This window comes from Pristiophorus japonicus, chromosome X, assembly GCF_044704955.1.
Source record: "Pristiophorus japonicus isolate sPriJap1 chromosome X, sPriJap1.hap1, whole genome shotgun sequence".
Taxonomy (NCBI): Eukaryota; Metazoa; Chordata; class Chondrichthyes; family Pristiophoridae; genus Pristiophorus; species Pristiophorus japonicus.
Genome location: NC_092010.1, coordinates 18,930,394 through 18,952,275, shown reverse-complemented (window position 1 = coordinate 18,952,275; position 21,882 = coordinate 18,930,394). Strand labels below are relative to the sequence as shown.

General features: G+C 46.9%; 1 protein-coding gene across 2 annotated transcripts in view; it reads right to left on the bottom strand.

The window, feature by feature from the left end:
• stac3 (SH3 and cysteine rich domain 3) overlaps positions 1-21,882 on the bottom strand; it is an 89,689-nt gene that overhangs the window by 56,684 nt on the left and 11,123 nt on the right. The window contains exon 3 of one of the 2 annotated variants that reach the window (XM_070869430.1): positions 1,088-1,229. In XM_070869430.1, the coding sequence (XP_070725531.1) occupies positions 1,088-1,229 (142 nt within the window). Of the gene's footprint in view, positions 1-958; positions 1,230-21,882 lie in introns of both variants that reach the window. The other variant, XM_070869429.1, reaches the window with a different exon arrangement.

Genomic DNA, 21,882 nt, shown 5'->3' with positions numbered 1-21,882 from the left:
GGACATGGGCCAGATGGGAGAGAAACCAGCAAGAGATGGAGGTTCAGAAGTAAGGCAGGGGTGGGGTGGGCTGAGGGGAGGAGCAACAGTCAGGCCGAACGGTGTGTGTTGGCTTTGACAGTAGGGGGTTTGGGTCAAACCCATCACACCATCAACACCCAAGTCTCTCTTCCACTGAGACTTGGACAGCTTAACCTTGGTTTGGAAACGAACAGCAGGAATTTCCTCAGGGATTCTCCCGAGCGTTTGCTGCAACTCCGGCGGGAGATCAGCGCAGGCCCTGGATACACCACACAATCGGCAGTTTCCACCGGTCTTCCGCTCACAGACACACGGAATCAGTCGGAAACCCCACTCCAACACCAACTCAATTGCCCTACATTTGGTTGGGTCTGTCCAGGACACTGAGTGTTTCCCGGGGTTGCGCACTCTACAATGATCATCAACTGAAACCTGCAGACAACTCCAAAATCAAACTGTGCGATTTCTTTTATTCCCAAAGTTGATCTAAGGAAATAGCCGTACGTTGTTAGTGACTCGTGTGATTGGGTTGTAACAGACAAGCCTGCAGAATGAGTGCACAGACTATATGGGCTTGCAATGCTGCCAATCTAGGTGAAAATCAGGAAGAACCAATTGGGAATCATTTTTAAATCTTGGAATTTATCAGTAAAACTGCAAATGAGAACAGATTATAAGTAGACTGCATCATGAAGGCTGTTGGGATCGAAGGTCCATTACACTCTTGCTATTGAGTGCAGCTCACTCCTGCCTGTGTTCATTAGGAGAAACAAGTCACCCATTACTGGGGTCTTCACAATGTCCCCACTGTACATATGTTGGGGCTCACTAACATGGCAACACTGCTTGTCGTTTACTGGAGTTTGTAACCTCAGCCCCTCTCTGCCTCCTCGCCCTTACTCGATGTGTAGCAGTGAGATCCGCCACTCCCACTTACGGACAATCATGCGTGCACAGACATCACAGAACTTCGACTTCTTGAAGTAGTGGTCTTTGAACTTGTGGGGTTTGTCATTGACGGGTCTTGGGGGCTCTGGAGGAACCTCCTCTTTCTCCTCTTCCTCACCCTCATCTTCGTCCACCTCGTAATAATAGTACACCACCCCTCCCCCGGTGTTTACGATCTCGCCATTCGGCTGCTGTGGCAGAATCTCCTCCGTGCTGGCTTCCTTTTCCTTCTTCTGAAAGAGCGTCTTCAGTTTCTGGACCTAAGAGAAATATTACAAAAGTTAGAAGGATAAACAAACTTGCGGTTTATATGATAGTGATCACATCCTCAGGATATCTCAAAGTGCTTTACATACATTAAGTTCACTTTTAAAGTGCAGTCACTGTTATATGCCCCAATGTGGCAGCTAATTGTGTACAGCATGACCCCACATACAGCAAATGAATGAGTGAGCACTTCATCTGTTTTTGGTAGAGGGAGACATGTTGGTCAGTGTTGTGTATGCAATAACTGTGAGACTGAGTACTGTTTAACTCCAAGAGGTATGACCTTGGCTCCGCTTTATCAAGGCCCAAAGTGACTAATATACAAAATGGCTGGCCTTTTATACTTGGGCTGCACACACGTGCGTGTAGCCCAATGGCCTCCAACAGTGACGCCATCTAGTGGCTAGTGATCCCAAAAGTACATACATGGCAATACCCGCCTCTGAGATATTAACACAGTCTTTGACGAATTGAGACGGTCCGGTGTTTTACATTCCCGGGTTGACCATCTCAGTTCAACTCCAGCCTTGGGTGAGTGTTCAGAGTCTGTTGTGACTGGTGGCTGACCTGGTGGGAGTGGCAATGGCCATGTCAGGGATTGAAAGTCCCGATTCACTGATGACCAGAGTCCTCTGATGACTGGGGGTAGGTTGGTTGGTCGTCGATTGTCTCTTCCTCCGACATTCGTCTGTGTGCCACAGCTTTGTCTGATCCATATGTTTCCTGCATGTTTGCCCATTTTTGAGCTTCACAATAAATACTCTGTTGCCCTCCTTGGCCATGACAGTACCAGTGATCCACTTGGGACCCTGACCATAATTCAGAACATATACAGGATCATTTACAGAAATATCGCGTGACACAGCTGCGCAATCGTGATAACCTTGCTGACTTTGTCTTCTATATTCAACATGATTATTCAAGTCAGGGTGTACAAGAGACAGTTTGGTCTTAAGACCGCTCCATCATTAGTTCAGCAGGTGAGACCCCGGTAAGCGTGTGTGGTCTTGTCCTGTAACTAAGCAGTATGCATGACAGGCAGGTCTGCAATGACCCTTGGGTTACTCGCTTCATACTCTGCTTTATGATTTGGACAGCACGTTCTGCTTGCCCATTGGGTGCAGGTTTGAACGGTGCTGACCTTTCATGTTTGATACCATTGAGTTTCATGAACTCTTGAAACTCCTGACTGGTGAAGCACGATCCGTTGTCGCTAACAACGATGTCAGGCAGACCATGTGTCACGAACATGACACTGAGATTGTCAATGGTAGCTGTGGATGTGCTGGATGACATGATTATACACTCTATTCACCACAACTAAAAACATCTTCCCCAGGAAGGGACCTGCAAAGTCTATGTGGATCCTGGACCAAGATTTGGACGGCCACAACCACAGACTCAGCGGTGATTCCGCTGGTGCTTTGCTGAGCTGCATGCAAGTGCTGCAGTGATGCACACATGATTCCAGCTCAGAGTCAATTCCTGGCCACCATACATGAGACCTGGCAATGGCTTTCATCATTACAATGCCGGGATGTGTGCTATGTAGCTCACGTACAAATTTCTCTCTCCCTTTATTCGGCATAACAACACGATTGCCCCACAGTATACAATCCGACTGAATAGACAGTTCGTCTTTGCGACGAATGTAAGATTTGGTCTCCTCGCACATTTGCTTGGGTATGGCAGACCAATCACCTTTGAGGATGCAACTCTTCACCACTGATAAAATCAGGTCCTGGCTGGTCCAGGTCTTAACTTGTTGAGCCGTGACAGGGGTTCCTTCACTCTCAAAAGCATCCATAACTAACAATAGGTCCGCCGGTTGTGGCATTTTCACCTCCGGTGTGGGCAACGGCAGACGGCTCAAAGCATCGGCACAATTCTCGGTGTCAGGTCTATGGCAAATGACATAATCATAAGCGGATAATGTCAGAGCCCTCCTCTGGATGCGGGATGAAGCATTGGTATGGATACTTTTGTTTTCAGAGAACAGTGAAATGAGCAGCTTGTGATCTGTCTCCAGTTCAAACCGAAGACCAAACAGGTACTGATGCATCTTTTTAACCCCATACACATTTTTTCTCTAACATGCTTCTTTCTCCACCATGCTGTAGGCTCTTTCCGCTTTAGACAAACTTTTTGAAGCATACGTGACTAGTTGAAGTTTATCCGACTCATTAGCTTGTTGGAGTACGCAACCAATTCCATATGATGAAGCATCACAGGCCAATACTAAACATTTACATGGGTCATAATGTGCCAGCAGCTTGTTAGAGCAAAGCAGATTAGTGGTTTTCGCAAAAGCTCTGTCTTGAGACGCACCCCACACCCAGTTGTCGCCTTTTCTTAGCAGCATGTGCAGTGGTTCTAATAAGGTGCTCAATCTAGGTAGGAAGTTACTGAAGTAGTTGAGTAGACCCAGGAACGGACGCAGCTCCGTCACATTCTGCGGCTTGGGTGCAGTCTTGGTGGCCTTGGTTTTCGCGTCCGTGGGCCTTATGCCGTCAGCAGCAATTTTCCTCCCCAGGAATTCGACCTCTGGTGCCGTGAAGATGTACTTCGAGTGTTTCAGTCTGAGTCCCACTTTGTCCAGACGATGTAGAACCTCTTCGAGATTGTTCAGATGTTCCTCGGAGTCACGACCTGCGACCAGGATGTCATCTTGGAACATGACGGTTCTGGGAACGGACTTCAGTAGACTCTCCATGTTCCTCTGAAATATTGCTGCAGCCGAGCGAGTCCCTGTGATAAATAAACAGTCATTTATGCGTGTTAATGCACGCAAGTCTCTTCGATGTCTTGACCAGCTCCTGTGTCATATAGGCCGACGTCAAGTCCAGTTTGGTGAACGACTTCCCCCCCGGCTAGCGTTGCAAACAAGTCACATCAGCCTTCGGTAACGGGTACTGATCATGTTTCGAAACCCTGTTGATCGTAGCCTTGTAGTCTCCACAGATTCTGACTGTGCCATCACTTTTCAGCACAGGAACAATGGGGCTGGCCCATTCATTAAATTCAAGCGGTGATATGATCCCTTCATGCTGGAGTCTGTCCAGTTCAATTTCGACCTTCTCCCTCATCATATACGGAACTGCCCGAGCTTTATGATGGACGGTCCTTGCATCTGAGTCCATGTGGCTCTGCACCTTGGCTCCCGTGAAGTTGCCGATGCCTGGTTCAAACAGCAAGGGGAATTTGCTCAGTACTTCGGCACATGTATCTTTCTCCAACGACAACGCCTTGATGTCTTTCCAATCGCATTTGATTTTTTTCAAGCCAGTTCCTGCCTAACAGCGTTGGGCCATTGCCTGGGACAATTCATAGCGGTAACTCATGAACCGCACCATCATACAACACTTTAATTGTGGCACTGCCAACCACCGTTATGAGTTTTTTGGTGTACGTGCGCAGCTTGGCATTGACTGGACTCAGCCTGGGCCTCAAAGCCTCAGTATCCCACAGCTTGTCCAATGCCCTCTGGTTCATTATCGATTGACTCGCCCCCGCATCGATACCAGCACCCCATTAAATTTCACGTTGATCATTATCGGTTTGCTCTTAGTTAGGAATGAGTACAGTCCATACACTTCCTCCTCTGGTATCTCGGATTGCGTATCCCGGATCTGCACTAGTCTGACCATCATCCTCCACGTGGTGTGTCGCAGCACGCTTGCTCATCTGCGGATACTTGCGCTGGAGATGCCCCACTCTCTGACAGCCTTTGCAACTATATTGCTTAAATCGGCACTGCTGGTGCCAGTGATTTCCTCCACAACGCCAACACGGAGAAGTCGGATACATTCCCGTTGGCGGACTTTGAGCAGCCACAGGTTTCGCGTACGCAGTCGGGTAGGCCCTGTCATGTGCCGCTCTGCCGAACGCCGAATCAATCGCATTTACAGTACTTGCCGAGTTTTGATTGTTCACTGATATCTACTTTAGACGTCTATCCGTCATCATGCATGATCAAGCGATCGTGATGGCCCTGTTCAAGTCGAACATCTCCACTGCCAGTAGTTTACGCAGGATCACCTCGTGGTTGATGCCAATTACAAAGAAGTCCCGCAGCACGTCTGCCAACACAGCCCCGAACTTACACTGTCCCGCTCGACGTCTCAGGTTGGCAACGAATTCCGTTGCATTCTGGCCCTCTGAGCGAACGTGCGTGTAAAATCTGTATCTCGAGATGATGATGCCTTCGTCTGGCTTAAGGTGGCCCTGTACCATTTGCCAAATTGATTCACCTGGTCTCACTGATGCTCCACTGAGCCTCCTGAGGGCTCGGGTGACTGAGAGTCCCTGGCTTTGACCCTGCCCCTGCCTGGGTTGATGGCCTTGTTTGGGAACAGGTGGTGGCTCCACCTCCAACAAGCCAATAAATGCCTCTGGGCCAAGGGGACAGGTGAGGACCCGGTGTTTCCAGGCCCTTGCCAAATTTGCAGGCTCCCTTCGCTGCGCTTCTCCCAGGGCAGCACTCTGTAGTAAGGACTGTGGATTTTCGGCCCCATTATACCTTTTGAAGAAGAACTTTCAATTATGTAGTTGCCTTGTTCCATCCTATAGATGTCCTGATGTTCCAAAGTGCATTACATAATGAGAGAGGGGGTCTTAAGGGGTTTAGCAGCTTTGAAAGTAGATAAGTCCCAGGCCCGGATGAAATGCATCCCAGGCTATTGAGCGAAGTACAAGAGGAAATAGCAGAGGCCTTGACCATCATTTTCCAGTCCTCTTTGGATTTGGGCATGGTGCCGGATGTCTGGAGGACTGCTAATGTAGTACCCTTGTTTAAGAAGGGAGAAAGGGATAGGCCAAGTAATTACAGGCCTATCAGCCTAACCTCAGTGGTGGGAAAATTATTGGAAAAAATCCTGAAAGACAGGATATATCTACATTTGGAAAGGCAAGGATTAATTAGGGACAGTCAGCACGGATTTGTTAAGGTAAGATCGTGTTTGACTAACCTGATTGAATTTTTTGAGGAGGTAACCAGGAGGGTCGATGAGGGTAGTGCGGACGATATAGTGTATATGGACTTCAGCAAAGCTTTTGATAAAGTCCCACATAGTAGACTGGTCACGAAGGTTAAAACCCATGGGATCCGGGGCAAAATGGCTAGTTGGATCCAAAATTGGCTTAGAGGTAGGAAGCAAAGGGTAATGGTTGATGGATGTTTTTGTGACTGGAAGGATGTTTCCAGTGGGGTTCCACAGGGCTCAGTACCGGGTCCCTCGCTTTTTGTGGTATATATCAATGATTTAGATTTGAATATAGGGAGTATGATTAAGAAGTTTGCAGACGACATTAAAATTGGCTGTGTGGTTGATAATGAAGAGGAAAGTCATGAAGGATATCAATCTGCTGGTCAGGTGGGCAGAGCAGTGGCAAATGGAATTTAATTCGGAGAAGTGTGAGGGAATGCACTTTGGGAGTGTGAATAAGGAAAGGGTATACACATTAAGCAGTAGGCCACTTAATAGTGTAGATGAACAAAGGGACCTTGGAGTACTTGTCCACAGATCCCTGAAAGTAGGACAGGTAGATAAGGTGGTTAAGAAAGCATACGGAATGCTTGCCTTTATTGGCAAGGCATAGAATACAAGAGCAGGGAGGTTATGCTTAAATTGTATAATACTCTGGTTAGGCCACAGATGGAGTACTGCGTGCAGTTCTGGTTGCCGTATGATAGGAAGGATGTGATTGCACTCAAGAGGGTACAGAGGAGATTTACTAGGATGCTGCCTGGAATGGAGAATCTTAGTTATAGGACAGATTGGATAGGCTGGGTTTGTTCTCATTGGAACAGAGGAGGTTGAGAGGACACCTCATTGAGGTGTGCAACATTTTGAGGGGCCTGGATATAGTGGATAGCAAGGGTTCCATTGGTGGAGGGGTCAATTACGAGGGGGCATAGTTTTAAGGTGGTTGGTGGAAGGTTCAGAGGGGATATGAGGGGGGTTTCTTCACGCAGAGGGTTGTGGGGGTCTGGAACTCAATGCCTGGAAGGGTGGTGGATGCAGAAACCCTCACCACATTTAAGAGGTGCTTGGTTGGGCACTTAAAGTGCCGTAACCTACAGGGTTACGGACCTAGAGCTGGTAAGTGGGATTCGACTGGATAACCTTTTGTTGGCCGGCGCAGATACAATGATAAGTACTGCAGGGAATCGAATATGGCCAGGGTGATCTCCGGGACTAGTTTCGATCACCTGGATGGGTCGGAGAGGAATTTTCCCAGATTTTCTTTTTCCCCAATTGGCCTGGAATTTTAATCTGGTATTTACCCCTCCCAGGAGGTCACATGGCTCTGGTTGGGTGGAGTGTAGAATGTTTCAGTGTAAGGGGTGTCGCAGTTGTGCGGGGCGGACTGGTTGGACTGGGTGCTCTTTGCCTTTCCACCATTGTTCATAGGTTTATATGTAACCTTCAGGGCTGCTGATCGAGGGCCGTGTGGCTCTTTGTCGGTCGGTGAGGACACGATCGGCCGAAATGGCCTCCTTCTGCGCTGTAGATTTCGATGTTTCTATTACAACTAATCAATTGCTTTTGAAGTGTTGTGTGCATCAATGCAGCAGCCAACTTTGAGCAACCCAAGGTCTCACGAACAACAAATTAAATGAATCAATCAGTTTGTTTTCTCTTGATGCTGCCCGAAGGAAGGGAGCTGGCCAGGGCAAAGGGAGAACGCTTGCTCTTGTTCAAATACTGCCATAGGTTCTTTGAGCAGGAGGTGGGGGCCGCAAGTTAATGTCTCATCTGGAAAGCAACAACTTCAACAGTGCAGCATTCCGATAGTACTTCACTGAAGTATCAAACTAGAATGTGTGTCCTGGAGTTGGACTTGAACATATTACCTGACTCAGGAGAGAGCCCCTCTCCGATATAGCACACTCTCTGTTACACATCCCACCCTCAGAAGTCGGACAGGTGACCTAATGGAGATCTTTAAAATGATGAAAGGTTTTCATAGCGTGGATAGAGAGAGTGTGTTTCCACTTGTGGGGGAAGTGCATAACTAGAGGCCATCAATATAAGATAGTCACCACGAAAACCAATAGGGAATTCAGGAGAACCTTCTTTACCCAGAGAGCGGTGAGAATGTGGAACTCACTACCACAGGGAGTGGTTGAGATGAATAGTATCGATGGGACTAGACAAGTATATGAGGGAGAAGGGAATAGAGGGTTATGCTGATAGATTTAGATGAGGAAAGATGGGAGGAGGCTCGAGTGGAGCATGGACTGGTTGGGCCGAATGGCCTGTTTCTGTGCTGTATATCCTGTGTATGTAGCATAAGATTCTCAGACATAGCACTCTCTCCATTACACATCCCACACTCAGTATAAGAAAGAAAAACTTGGATTTATATAGCGCCTTTCATGACCACCGGACGTCTCAAAGCGCTTTACAGCCAATGAAGTACTTTTGGAGTGTAGCCACTGTTGTAATGTGGGAAACGCAGCAGCCAATTTGTGCACAGCAAGCTCCCACAAACAGCAAAGTGATAATGACCAGATTATCTGTTTTTTTGGTTATGTTGACTGAGGGATAAATATTTGCCAGGACACCGGGGAGAACTCCCCTGCTCTTCTTCGAAATACTGCCATGTGATCTTTTACGTCCACTTGAGAACAGATGGAGCCTCGGTTTAACATCTCATCTGAAAGTCAGCACCTCCGACAGTGCAGCACTCCCTCAGCACTGCACTAGAGTGTCAGCTTAGATTTTTGTGCTCAAGTCTCTGGAGTGGGACTTGAACCCACAGCCTTCTGACTCAGAGGCGAGGGTGCTGCCCACTGAGATACATAAGGTTCTCAGTTATAACACCCTCTCTGTTACACCTGTATGATGGTGTATAATATAACAGGAGAAACAACTTAACAATACAGAAGTCACCATTACTATTTTTGAATTAGGAGCACGTATTGTGTGTGATCGAAGCGAACACACAGTTTAGATTAGGAAATTTGAATTCCACAGGGGAATGCTCAGTAAGCAGGAGGTAAATGCAATTTAGGAAGCATCCACAGGAGCGGGAGGTCGAGGCCCATAAACAGGGTGCGGAGTTCGGGAGGAGCCACAGGAGCCAGCTGGTGCAGGGACAAAAAGTTTAAAAAAAATCAAAATCGAAGTGTGACGTCACAGCCAAGCGGATAAGTGATTGGCTGGTGGATTGGTGAGTATTTTTGTTTTTCTTTTCTGTAGGAAACCTTTGGCATTGTTGTAAGTAGGATCTGCCAGTAAATATATGTGATCTTTATTATCTAAGGAGAGACAGTTAATTAAATCGGCTGTTTGCTAAGTAGTTGCTGGGTGTGTTTTGCTAAAGTTTAGAGTTTATTTTTATTTGATAGTTGCGAGTGTAACTAGAGGGATGGCAAGGTAGCTCAGTCCCGTGGAGTGCACATCCTGTGCCTTGTGGGAAGTCCTGGGTACTTCACGCAGCCGGGATGACCACGTGTGCAGGAGGTTTCTCCAGCTGCACCAACTCGAGCTCCGTGTTTTGGAGCTTGAGCGGCGGCTGGAGTCACTGCGGTGCATCCGCGAGACTGAGAGCGACGTGGATAACACGTTTCTAGAGGTGGTCACCCCGCAGTTTAACAGTGTGCAGGCAGAGAGGGAGTGGGTGATCACCAGACAGAAGGGGAGGACTAGGCAGGTAGTGCAGGAGTCCCCCGAGTCCATCTCACTCTCCAATCGGTATTCTCTTCTGAGTACCAGTGAGGGCGATGGTGCCTCTGGGGGGTGCAGCCAGAGCCAAGTCCACGGCACCACGGGTGGCTCAGCTGCACAGGGGGGAGGAAGAAGAATGGAAGAGCTATAGTGGTAGGGGATTCAATAGTCAGGGGAGCAGACAGGTGTTTCTATGGCCGCAGACGTGACTCCAGGATGGTATGTTGCCTCCAAGGATGTCACCGAGCGGCTGCAGGGCATTCTGGGGGGAGAGGGTGAACAGCCAGAGGTCATGGTCCATATCGGGACCAATGACAGGTAGAAAGAGGGATGAGGTCCTGCAGGCAGAGTTTAGGGAGCTAGGAGAGAGATTAAAAAGCAGGACCTCAAAGGTAGTAATCTCCTGATTACTCCCGGTGCCACGAGCTAGTGAGTACAGAAACAGGAGGATAGAGCAGATGAATACGTGGCTGGAGAGGTGGTGCAGGAGGGAGGGCTTTAGTTTCCTGAGGCATTGGGACAGCTTCTGGGGGAGGTGGGACCTGTACAGGCCGGACGGATTTCAGCTCAACAGAGTCGGGGCCAATATCCTCGCGGGGGGGTTTGCTAGTACTGTTGGGGAGGGTTTAAACTAGCTTGGCAGGAGGATGGGAACCTGAAAATAGATTCAGTAGGGAGGGGACTAAAGCTGGGATTAGAAAGCAAAAATGTAGAAAGTGGGTTTGAAGGAGAGAGGAAACAAGCAGGAAAAAGGGTAAAAAAACAAACTTAAAGGCACTTTGTCTAAATGCACATAGCATTTGTAACAAAATAGATGAGTTGACGGCACAAATAGATACAAATGGGTTTGGTCTGATAGCCATTACAGAGATGTGGTTGCAAGGTGACCAGGACTGGGAATTAAATATTCAGGGGTATTTGACAATCTGGAAGGACAGACAGAAAGGAAAAGGAGGTGGGGTAGCTCTATTGATAAAGGATGGAATCACTGCAATAGTGAGAAACGATATTGGCTCAAATGATCAGGATGTTGAAACAGTTTGGGTGAAGATAAGGAACAATAAGGGGAAAAAGTCACGGGTGGGCATAGTCTATAGGCCCCCTAACAGTAGCAACTCTGTTGGTCGGAGTATAAACCAGGAAATAGTGGGGGCTTGTAAAAAGGGAACAGCAATAATCATGGGTGATTTTAACCTCCATATTGATTGGACAAATCAAATTGGTCAGGGTAGCCTTGAGGAAGAGTTCCTAGAGTGCGTAAGGGACTGGTTCCTTGAGCAGTATGTAACGGAACCAACCAGGGGGCAGGCTATCTTAGATCTGGTCCTGTGTAATGAGACAGGATTAATAAACAATCTCCTAGTAAAGGATCCCGTCGGAATGAGTGATCATAGCATGGTTGAATTTCAAATTCAGATGGAGGGTGAGAAAGTTGGATCTCTAACCAGCGTACTAAGCTTAAATAAAGGAGACTACAAAGGTATGAGGGCAGAGTTGGGTAAAGTGGACTGGGAAAATAGATTAAAGTGTAGGACGGTTGATGAACAGTGGCGTACATTTAAGGAGATATTTTACAACTCTCAAGAAAAATATATTCCAGTGAGGAGAAAAGGGTATAAGAGAAAAGATAGCCATCTGTGGCTAACTGAAGAAATAAAGGACAGTATCCAATTAAAAACAAGGGAATACAAAGTGGCCAAAACTAGTGGGAGGACAGAAGATTGGGAAGCTTTTAAAAGCCAGCAAAGAATGACTAAAGAAAATGATTAAGAAAGGAAAGATAGACTATGAAAGTAAACTAGCACAAAGTATAAAAACAAATAGCAATATAAAAAGGTATATAAAAAGGAAAAGGGTGGCTAAAGTAAATGTTGGTCCCTTAGAGGACGAGACCAGGGAACTAGTAATGGGGACCATGGAGATGGCAGAATCTCTGAACAAATATTTTGTATCAGTCTTTACGGTAGAGGACACTAACAATATTCCAACAGTGGATAGTCAAGGGGCTATAGGGGGGCGGGGGGAGGAACTTAACACAATCACAATCACTAAGGAGGTGGTACTCAGTAAGATAATGGGACTAAAGGCAGATAAATCCCCTGGACCTGATGGCTTGCATCCTAGGGTCTTAAGAGAAGTAGCGGCAGGGATAGTGGATGCATTGGTTGTAATTTACCAAAATTCCCTGGATTCTGGGGAGGTCCCAGCAGATTGGAAAACTGCAAATGTAATGCTCCTATTTAAAAAAGGAGGCAGACAAAAAGCAGGAAACTATAGACCAGTTAGCCTAACATCTGTGGTTGGGAAAATGTTGGGGTCCATTATTAAAGAAGCAGTAGCAGGACATTTGGAAAAGCAAAATTCTGTCAGGCAGAGTCAGCATGGATTTATGAAGGGGAAGTCATGTTTGACAAATTTGCTGGAATTCTTTGAGGATGTAACGAACAGGGTGGATAAAGGGGAACCAGTGGATGTGGTGTATTTGGACTTCCAGAAGGCATTTGACAAGGTGCCACATAAAAGGTTACTGCACAAGATAAAAGTTCACGGGGTTGGGGGTAATATATTAGCATGGATAGAGGATTGGCTAACTAACAAAGAACCGAGAGTCGGGATAAATGGTTCATTCTCTGGTTGGCAACCAGTAACTAGTGGGGTGCCACAGGGATCAGTGCTGGGACCCCAACTATTTACAATCTATATTAACGACTTGGAAGAAGGGACTGAGTGTAATGTAGCCAAGTTTGCTGATGATACAAAGATGGGAGGAAAAGCAATGTGTGAGGAGGACACAAAAAATCTGCAAAAGGACATAGACAAGCTAAATGAGTGGACAAAAATTTGGCAGATGGAGTATAATGTTGGAAAGTGTGAGGTCATGCACTTTGGCAGAAAAATCAAAGAGCAAGTTATTATTTAAATGGAGAAAGATTGCAAAGTGCTGCAATACAGCAGGATCTGGGGGTACTTGTGCATGAAACAAAAAAGGATAGTATGCAGGTACAGCAAGTGATCAGGAAGGCAAATGGTATCTTGGCCTTTATTGCAAAGGGAATGGAGTACAAAAGCAGGGAAGTCTTGCTACAGCTTTTTAAGGTATGGGTGAGGCCACACCTGGAATACTGCGTGCAGTTTTGGTTTCCATATTTACGAAAGGATATACTTGCTTTGGAGGCAGTTCAGAGAAGGTTCACTCGGTTGATTCCAGGGCTGAGGGGGTTGACTTATGAGGAAAGGTTGAGTAGATTGGGCCTCTACTCTTTAGAATTCAGAAGAATGAGAGGTGATCTTATCGAAACGTATAAGATTATGAGGGGGTTGGACAAGTTGGATGCAGAGAGGATGTTTCCACTGATAGGGGTGACTAGAACTAGAGGGCATGATCTTAGAATAAGGGGCCACCCATTTAAAACAGAAATGAGGAGAAATTTCTTCTCTGAGAGTTGTAAATCTGTGGAATTCGCTGCCTCAGACAGTTGTGGAAGCTGAGACACTGAATAAATTTAAGACAGAAATAGACAGTTTCTTAAATGTTAAGGGAATAAGGGGTTATGGGGAGCGGGCAGGGAAGTGGAGCTGAGTCCATGATCAGATCAGCCATGATCGTATTAAATGGTGGAGCAGGCTCGAGGGGCCGTATGGCCTACTCCTGCTCCTATTTCTTATGTAAAGGGTTTGTGTAAGAATTATACCTGGTTTAGAGCCAACATGTCCAGAATCCAGCTGTTAAGGTGGCTTGTTTATAACCATGCAAAATTATCCTACTTTCGACTGATGGGAAATGAAATGAAACTTCGATTCCAATGAGAATGGAGGGTATTTGCCACAACATCGCCATCTACTGGTGCAGTGGCATATGACACAAAAGTCACATGACAACAATCCCAGAATTGATAGGTTTAGAGCAAGTCACCTGACATTGTCCAGCGAGGTGTACAAATACGCTCACTGATCAGTTCCCTGGTATTGAGTGCTGAGAACTTTCCTGGTTTGCGATCAGGGTTAAAGACAGAGTTTGAGAAACATCTGACTAGCAGGTATATAGACGTGTGACTTCCTTGTAACCTCAGTCGATATTAATACAAGCAATAAGTTGGTCTATCTGGCAGCTCAACCAAGACAATTCGGATTAATCAACTTGGTTGATTTAACAATACCCCACCCTCAGATATAATGCTCTCTCCATTACACGCCCCACCCCCAGTATATAAAAACGAGTACACTGTCTGCACTGCAGAGACAAAATGGCGGCACCCATAGCAGTAATGGGACACTTAGGTGAATATAAACACGACCAGGAAAGGTTTAAGGCATATGTGGACCGGCTAGAAATGTATTTCACTGCAAATAACATAATCGAAGTTCCAGAGAATGCTGATCAGAATCGGGCTGTGTTGGAATGTAAGAGAGCGATTTTATTATCTGAAGCGGGTCCGGAATTGTATGAAACGCTGATAAATCTGCTTCTGCCTGACGAACCAAAGGACACGACGCTTAAAGAGATTTTAACGAAGCTGGAGCAGCACTACAACTCCAAACCGTTAGAAATTGCTGAAAGCTATCGTTTCAGGATACGGAATCAAAAGACTGATGGAAATATCAGCGAGTACATTGTAGCATTAAAAAAACTATTTATTCACTGTCATTTCGGAACTTTTCAAAACCGAGCATTGCGGGACCGTTTTGTTTGTGGGATGAAAAATGAAAGTCAAGGGAATCCCTTGGAGGAAAACGTTCCTCAGGATCAGCCTCAAATGAGATTAAATTCGACACCATGTTTGGAAGGTTCTGTTCGAGAGCGAAGGTATTCTCTTCAAAACAGAAAACAAGTGGTTAAGGTAAATTTGTAAATATGGAAAAATAAGTCCATATCCTTTGTTATGTATAAACATGCAAGTTATGTATGATGTTTGGTATAATAACTTCTTCATTAGAGAGGGAGAAGTGTAATGTCTGTAAGCTTGTAATGTTTAGCTCCACACTGTGGATGTGGATGTGGACATATTGTGTTACTGCAACTAAAGGTGAATAAATGAGTCAGCTGACCAGAAGCTTCCGGAACTTCTGAGATGCTCTTTGCCATTATAGAAAGCTGTGTGAATATATCACAGCTCTCAGATATAACCCTCTCTCCATTACACACTACACCCTCAGTATAAGGCTCCCAGATATAACCCTCTCTCCATTACACACCCCACCCTCAGTATAAGGCTCCCAGATATAACCCTCTCTCCATTACACTCCCCACCCTCAGTATAAGGCTCCCAGATATAACCCTCTCTCCATTACACACTACACCCTCAGTATAAGGCTCCCAGATATAACCCTCGCTCCATTACACACGACACCCTCAGTATAGGACTCCCAGATATAACCCTCTCTCCATTACACTCCCCACCCTCAGTATAGGACTCCCAGATATAACCCTCTCTCTCTGTTACACATCATACCCTCAGTATAAGACTCCCAGATATAACCCTCTCTCCATCACACCCCACCCTCAGTATAAGGCTCCCAGATATAACCCTCGCTCCATTACACACGACATCCTCAGTATAGGACTCCCAGATATAACCCTCTCTCTGTTACACATCATACCCTCAGTATAAGACTCCCAGATATAACCCTCTCTCCATCACACCCCACCCTCAGTAGAAGGCTCCCAGATATAACCCTCTCTCCATTACACACCCCATCCTAACTCTCTCTATTTTTAAAAAATGTATTTGTTCCTGGGATGTGGGAGTCACTGGCAAGGCCGGCATTTATTGCCCATCCCTCATTGCCCTGGAGAATGTGGTTGTGAGCCACCTTATACAATTGAGTGGCTCGCTAGGCCATTTCAGAAGGCAGTTAAGAGTCAACCAAACTGCTGTGGGTCTGGAGTCACATAGAGACCAGACTGGGTAAGGACGGCAAATTTCATTCCCAAAAGGGCATTAGTGAACCAGATGGGTTTTTCCGACAATCCTGTAGTTTCATGGTCACCATTACTGATACGAGCTTTTTAAATCCAGATTTATTTAATTAACTGAATTTAAATTCCCCAGCTGCCGTGCTGGGGCTTGAACTCACGTCTCCAGATCATTAGTTCTGGACTCTGGATTACTGGTCCATTAACATAACCACTGTGCTACAGTACCGCCATCCCACAACCCACACCGCCCACCCTCAGTTATAACACTCAAGAGCACCTTGTTTACATTTCAATTGATTTGAATGTTCAGATTGGACAAGCATCAATGGAAACACACTGAATAGTTATCTGTGTTACAATGAACGTCGACTGGAATCAAGAAAATAATGATCCTCCCCAAGACACGTTTAGCAATGGGACCACCCATGACAACAACTAAAACTGCAGGATTCTGCCTTGAAATTTTGGAAAATGATTAACAGGCAAAGATGAATTAAAAATAAATACATAAAAGTTTCGGACGTGCACGAGGGGTAAAGAAGGAGGCAGCACGGTGGAAATGTCAAGAAGCGATAGGATATGCGCTGTTTCAATTATGAATTGCACTGGTCCTCTGGGATGGAAATTCAGCACAAGATAGTCTCCCTTCCCCAATCTTTCTTGAGGAAGACCCATGAAATGAAGTCGTGGCGGAATGAAATATAGTTCAAAAGAGGGGTTGCGGAGAAGAGAATTAATTAAGGACAGAAGGAAAAATACAGACATAGAGGGAGAAATCCTGTAAAACAGTTGGGTGTAACAGCTTACTTTCCAAAGCCTGCTCTAATCAATGTACTTGTTATGGCATTTCATAGGATCTTACGGCACAGGAGGCCGCCATTTGGACCTTCGTGCCTGTGTTGGCTCTTTCGAAAGAGCCATCCAATTGGTCCAACTCCTCCCCCCACCCTCTATCAGAAATAGGAGCAGGAGTAGGCCATTCGGCCCCTCGAGCCTGCTCTGCCATTGGGCCCCTCAGCCAATGAGATCATGGTTGATCTTCTACCTCAACTCCATTTTCCTGCACGATCCCCATTTCCCTTGAGTCCCTTAATATCCAAAAATCTATCGATCTCGGTCTTGAATAGACCAAACGACTGAGCCTCCACAACCCTCTGAGGTAGAGAATTCCAAAGATTCACCACCCTTAAGGTCTTACCTGAAACACACTTTTCCTCATGTTTCCTGGTCCCTGCAGACCCACAGTCTGACAGTCTGAGTGCCTCCGTCGACACAGCAGCTCAGCATTTACTGTTCGTTTGGCTGTCGGAGCTGTGTGGCTGTGCAATGAGAGGAGATGGCCAACGCGCTCCAAGCATCAGCGGGTGAACTAACCCAGGGTGTGATGCGAGCTCGCGGTGGATACAAGTGACTAACATGTCATCACACGTCATGACTATATTTCCCAACCGGTGAGCCACAGTGCACCGGCTCTCCTCCCCGCTTCCCGACCCTGTTAATAGGAAGGAATTTCTGAAGTATGGGATGTTGACACATGCTCGCTTCAAAGTACAGTTCAACCAAATTTCAAGGCCAGAAATAGCCAACAAAGGGATTATTTACTTTGTTGTGTGATGGACAGGAACAGTTTGGCAGTGTGTTACTTAATATAACGTCATTCGCACCACTACTTCGCATAATATTATCATGCCATGGCTCAGTGGGTAGCACCCTCACCTCCGAGTCAGAAGGTTGTGGGTTCAAGTCCCACTCCAGAGAGTTGAGCACAAAATCCATGCTGACACTCCAGTGCAGTGCTGAGGGAGCGCTGCACTGTCGGAGGTGCCGTCTTTCAGATGAGTCGTTAAACCGAGGCCCCTTCTGCCCTCTCATGTGGACGTAAAAAATCCCGTGGCACTATTTTGAAGAAGAGCAGGGCAGTTATCCTCGGTGTCCTGCCCAATATTTATCCCTCAACAGATTATCTGATCGTTATCACATTGCTGTTTGTGGGAGTTTGCTGTGCGCAAATTGGCTGTCGCGTTTCGTACATTATACAACAGTGACTACACTCCAAAAGTACTTCATTGGCTGTGAAGTGCTTTGGGTTGTCCTGAGGTCATGAAAGGCGCTATAGAAATGCAAGTCTTTCTCTTTTCTTGAGTCCCTCTGTTGCCAGTTACGACATCTTACTGTTGCTACTTTTTCCCTCCCATCCATCTTCGAAAACCTTGCCATTATTGAACCATGAACCAGCAGACTATTCACTGTGGTGTGCATCACAGCCATCCAATGCTGCCCTCAGCTGATCCCGAACCCGCCCCACCCCCCACCACCCACCCACATTAACCCCTCCCAGAAGGTCAGAGTGTATGAACCCTGCTTGATTTTGTTTTCCCCTCCCTTGTCCAAAGGTGCGGTTCCAGTACAGCTACAACACTGGCTTCTACCCGACAATGTGGAACATTGCCCAAGTATGTCCTGTCCACAAAAAGCAGGACAAATCCAATCCAGTCTATTACTGTCCGATCAGTCTACTCTCAATCATCAGCAAAGTGGTGGAAGGTGTTGTCGACAGTGCTATCAAGCGGCACTTACTCACCAATGTTCAGTTTGGGTTGTGACAGGACCACTGGGCTCCAGACCTCATTACAGCCTTGGTCCAAACATGGACAAAAGAGCTGAATTCCAGAGGTGAGGTGAGAGTGACTGCCCTTAACATTAAGGCAGCATTTGACAGAGTGTGGCATCAAGGAGCCCGAGTAAAACTGAAGTCAATGGGAGTCAGGGGGAAAACTCTCCACTGGCTGGAGACATACCCAGCACAAAGGAAGATGGTTGTGGTGGTTGGAGGCCAATCATCTCAGCCCCAGGACATCACTGCAGGAGTTCCTCAGGGCAGCATCCTCGGCCCAACCATCTTCAGCTGCTTCATCAATGACCTTCCCTCCATCATAAGGTCAGAAGTGGGGATGTTCGCTGATGACTGCAGTGTTCAGTGCCATTCACAACTGCTCAGATAATGAAACAGTCCATGTCCACATGCAGCAAGACCTGGATGACATTCAGGCTTGGGCTAAGTGACAAGTAACATTCGTGCCACACAAGTGCCAGGCAATGACCACCTCCAACAAATGAGAGGCTAACCACCATCCCTTGACATTCAATGACATTACCATTGCCGAATCCCCCACCATCAACATCCTGGGTGTCATCATTGACCAGAAACTTAACTGGACCAGCCACATAAATACTGTGGCTACAAGAGCAGGTCAGAGGCTGGGTATTCTGTGGCAAGTGTCTCACCTCCTGACTCCCTAAAGCCTTTCCACCATCTACAAGGCACAAGTCAGGAGTGTGATGGAATACTCTCCACTTGCCTGGATGAGTGCAGCTCCAACAACACTCAAGAAGCTCGACACCATCCAGGACAAAGCAGCCCACTTGATTGACACCCCATCCACCACCTTCAACATTCACTCCCTCCACCACCAGCGCACCGTGGCTGCAGTGTGTACCATCTACAAGATGCACTGCAGCAACTAGCCAAGGCTTCTTCGGCAGCACCTCCCAAACTCACGACCTCTACCACCTAGAAGCACAAGGGCAGCAGGCGCATGGGAACACCACCACCTCCAAGTTTCACACCATCCTGACTTGGAAATATATCGGCTGTTCCTTCATCGTCGCCGGGTCAAAATCCTGGAACTCCCTCCCTAACAGCACTGTGGGAGCACCTTCACCACACGGACTGCAGCGGTTCAAGAAGGCAGCTCACCACCACCTTCTCAAGGGGCAATTAGGGATGGGCAATAAATGCTGGCCTGCCAGCGACGCCCACATCCCAGGAACGAATAAAGCAAATATCATAGCAGCCTCTATTGCCCCTACATCTGACATCAGCAATCTTAGCACAGGCCAGAGTGTGAATCTGGGATCCACCTGGTCTCTATGGCTCAATTTCATACTGCACAGTACATGTAGCAGGTGATGCATTGGGTGAATTGTCTCTGTTTTTAAAGAATTGTGCCTACTGCCTACGTTTATGATCCAATTGCTCGAATGGGCTGAGGACCTTGTGCTGTGACAAGCGGGATATCGAAAGCATTGTGAGGGAATGCCTCACAACCTTCGATTGACAAGTCGAGAGTGAGTTCTCGAGTGAGTTGGGTTCTACAGAGAGAAGGGATGAGGAACACAGTGAGGAGACAGGCATTTGGTTGTTATTCAACCAGAAAGAGAGAAACTTTTTTGGCCTGTTCTTGCATTAGAACTTATGTAATTCATGAAAGGAAAACATTTCTTCTCTGAGTCACTGACATTCTAGTTTTAGAAACCCTGGCTTCTTTTCTGTGAGTTGTTAATGAGCAAAATGGAAGATTTGTTTTTCAGGTTGATGAAGGACTCCGCGGTGATCTCATCTCGCGTGCGAAGACTTCATCTACGAGTGTCAGTGCATTGCTGATGTTTTAGGAGCGGAGCCTTTGTATGAGGCAGTGGTGGCTTCCGGTGACTACTCCCATGGACATTATGTTCACGGCGTCCCCAGAGGGGCTTGGCCCATTGTAACCAGAGACTGTGTGTAGTCCTCTGGCAATGGACAACGTTCCACAGCCGTTGAATTGTGTTGGGATAAGGGAGCCACAGGACCAGGGGAAACCTTCCTGCAGCAACGTGTAAGAAGACACAATGGTGACCCATGCAGGGTCGAGAGGTCGCAAAACATGGTGGAGAGGATCACAGGAAACACTCCTCCCAACCATGGACCTGACTTCCCTCAAAATCTTGTGGGCAGGTGCAAACGGTGTGGAGTCGATCAGAGTATTTAAATAAGTTTAACACCGATTGTTTTATAGTAACATTTTCCAAAGTTCACATAACACTCGCCAGTTGCCCGGAGTTGGGCACAGTGCCAGTGAGCATGAACTCATTGGTCACTGCGCTGGCATACGACAGCAGCAAAGTATGTTGGTGCGCATCCTGACTGGCACACCCAATGACGAAGTACTTTCATTAAAGGAGAGACTAAAGATGTTCAACTTTGCCGCCCTCAACTTGTAAGCAGGAGCTTAAATATCATCACTCATGCTTAACTTTTACAAGAGTGAGATTTGGGGATGGAACGTGTGGAGAAATGACGTGATGGAGAAAGAGAAAAGGCAGATGAAGAAGGAAAAAACGAGAGCGATCAAGTAGAATGTGTTTTAAGGAGCTGCAAATCGAATTGAATGTAGAAGAATCTATGGTAATGCATATTGGTAGCATAAACATGAAACGTGTACTAAAATATTAGCAAAAGAGGAAAAAGATTTAGGTGCAATTATCATCATTGGCTGAAGGTGTCCCAATCAGTGGCAGACTCTGGTAAAGATGATGAATCAAGCCCTTCTGCTCCTCCTCGGGGAAGTGAGTGAAGTCCCTCTGAAGTTGAAATGGCTCCAAGATGATGCATCAAGCAGTGGATACTCAGAACTAAACAAACCATCTGTGGCATGCTGGATAATCCAACACCTAAACCAGGCAGGCCCAAAGTGCTCCACTACTGACTACCGACCAGCCAGCCTGGCTCATTCATGGACGTTGGAGCAGTGGGCTATCACTGGGGGAACCAGGATTCCTTCAGCTCCTACTCCAGTACTCTGCACCGTTACTCTGTTCACGCTTACTTCCTTCCCCTCCTCATACCCCTGCCGTCTTTCACACACCAGCAACACTATTCCACCCTCACATGCACGTCCTCAAAACCTCTCACTACTCCAACACTGACACACTTCCCTCTTTCCTGCAGGGTGGCAAGGTAGCGTCCAATAACGGGGAGCAGGCAGCCACAGGAGGTCGCCCTTCACCCACGTGCTGTCCTCACTTGAGGAGCTGGGTATGGACATCGTTGGCAAGGGGCGGGGGTCAGGAGTGAGTCTGCTGAGGCTGAAGCACAATGCCGCAGGGTTTTAAAACCATCTCTCCCTCCAGGAAACCATCGAGTCCCACTCCAGGAACTTGAGCACAAAATCTCGGCTGACACTCCAGTGCAGTGCTGAGGGAGCGCTGCACTGTCGGAGGTGCAGTCTTTCAGAC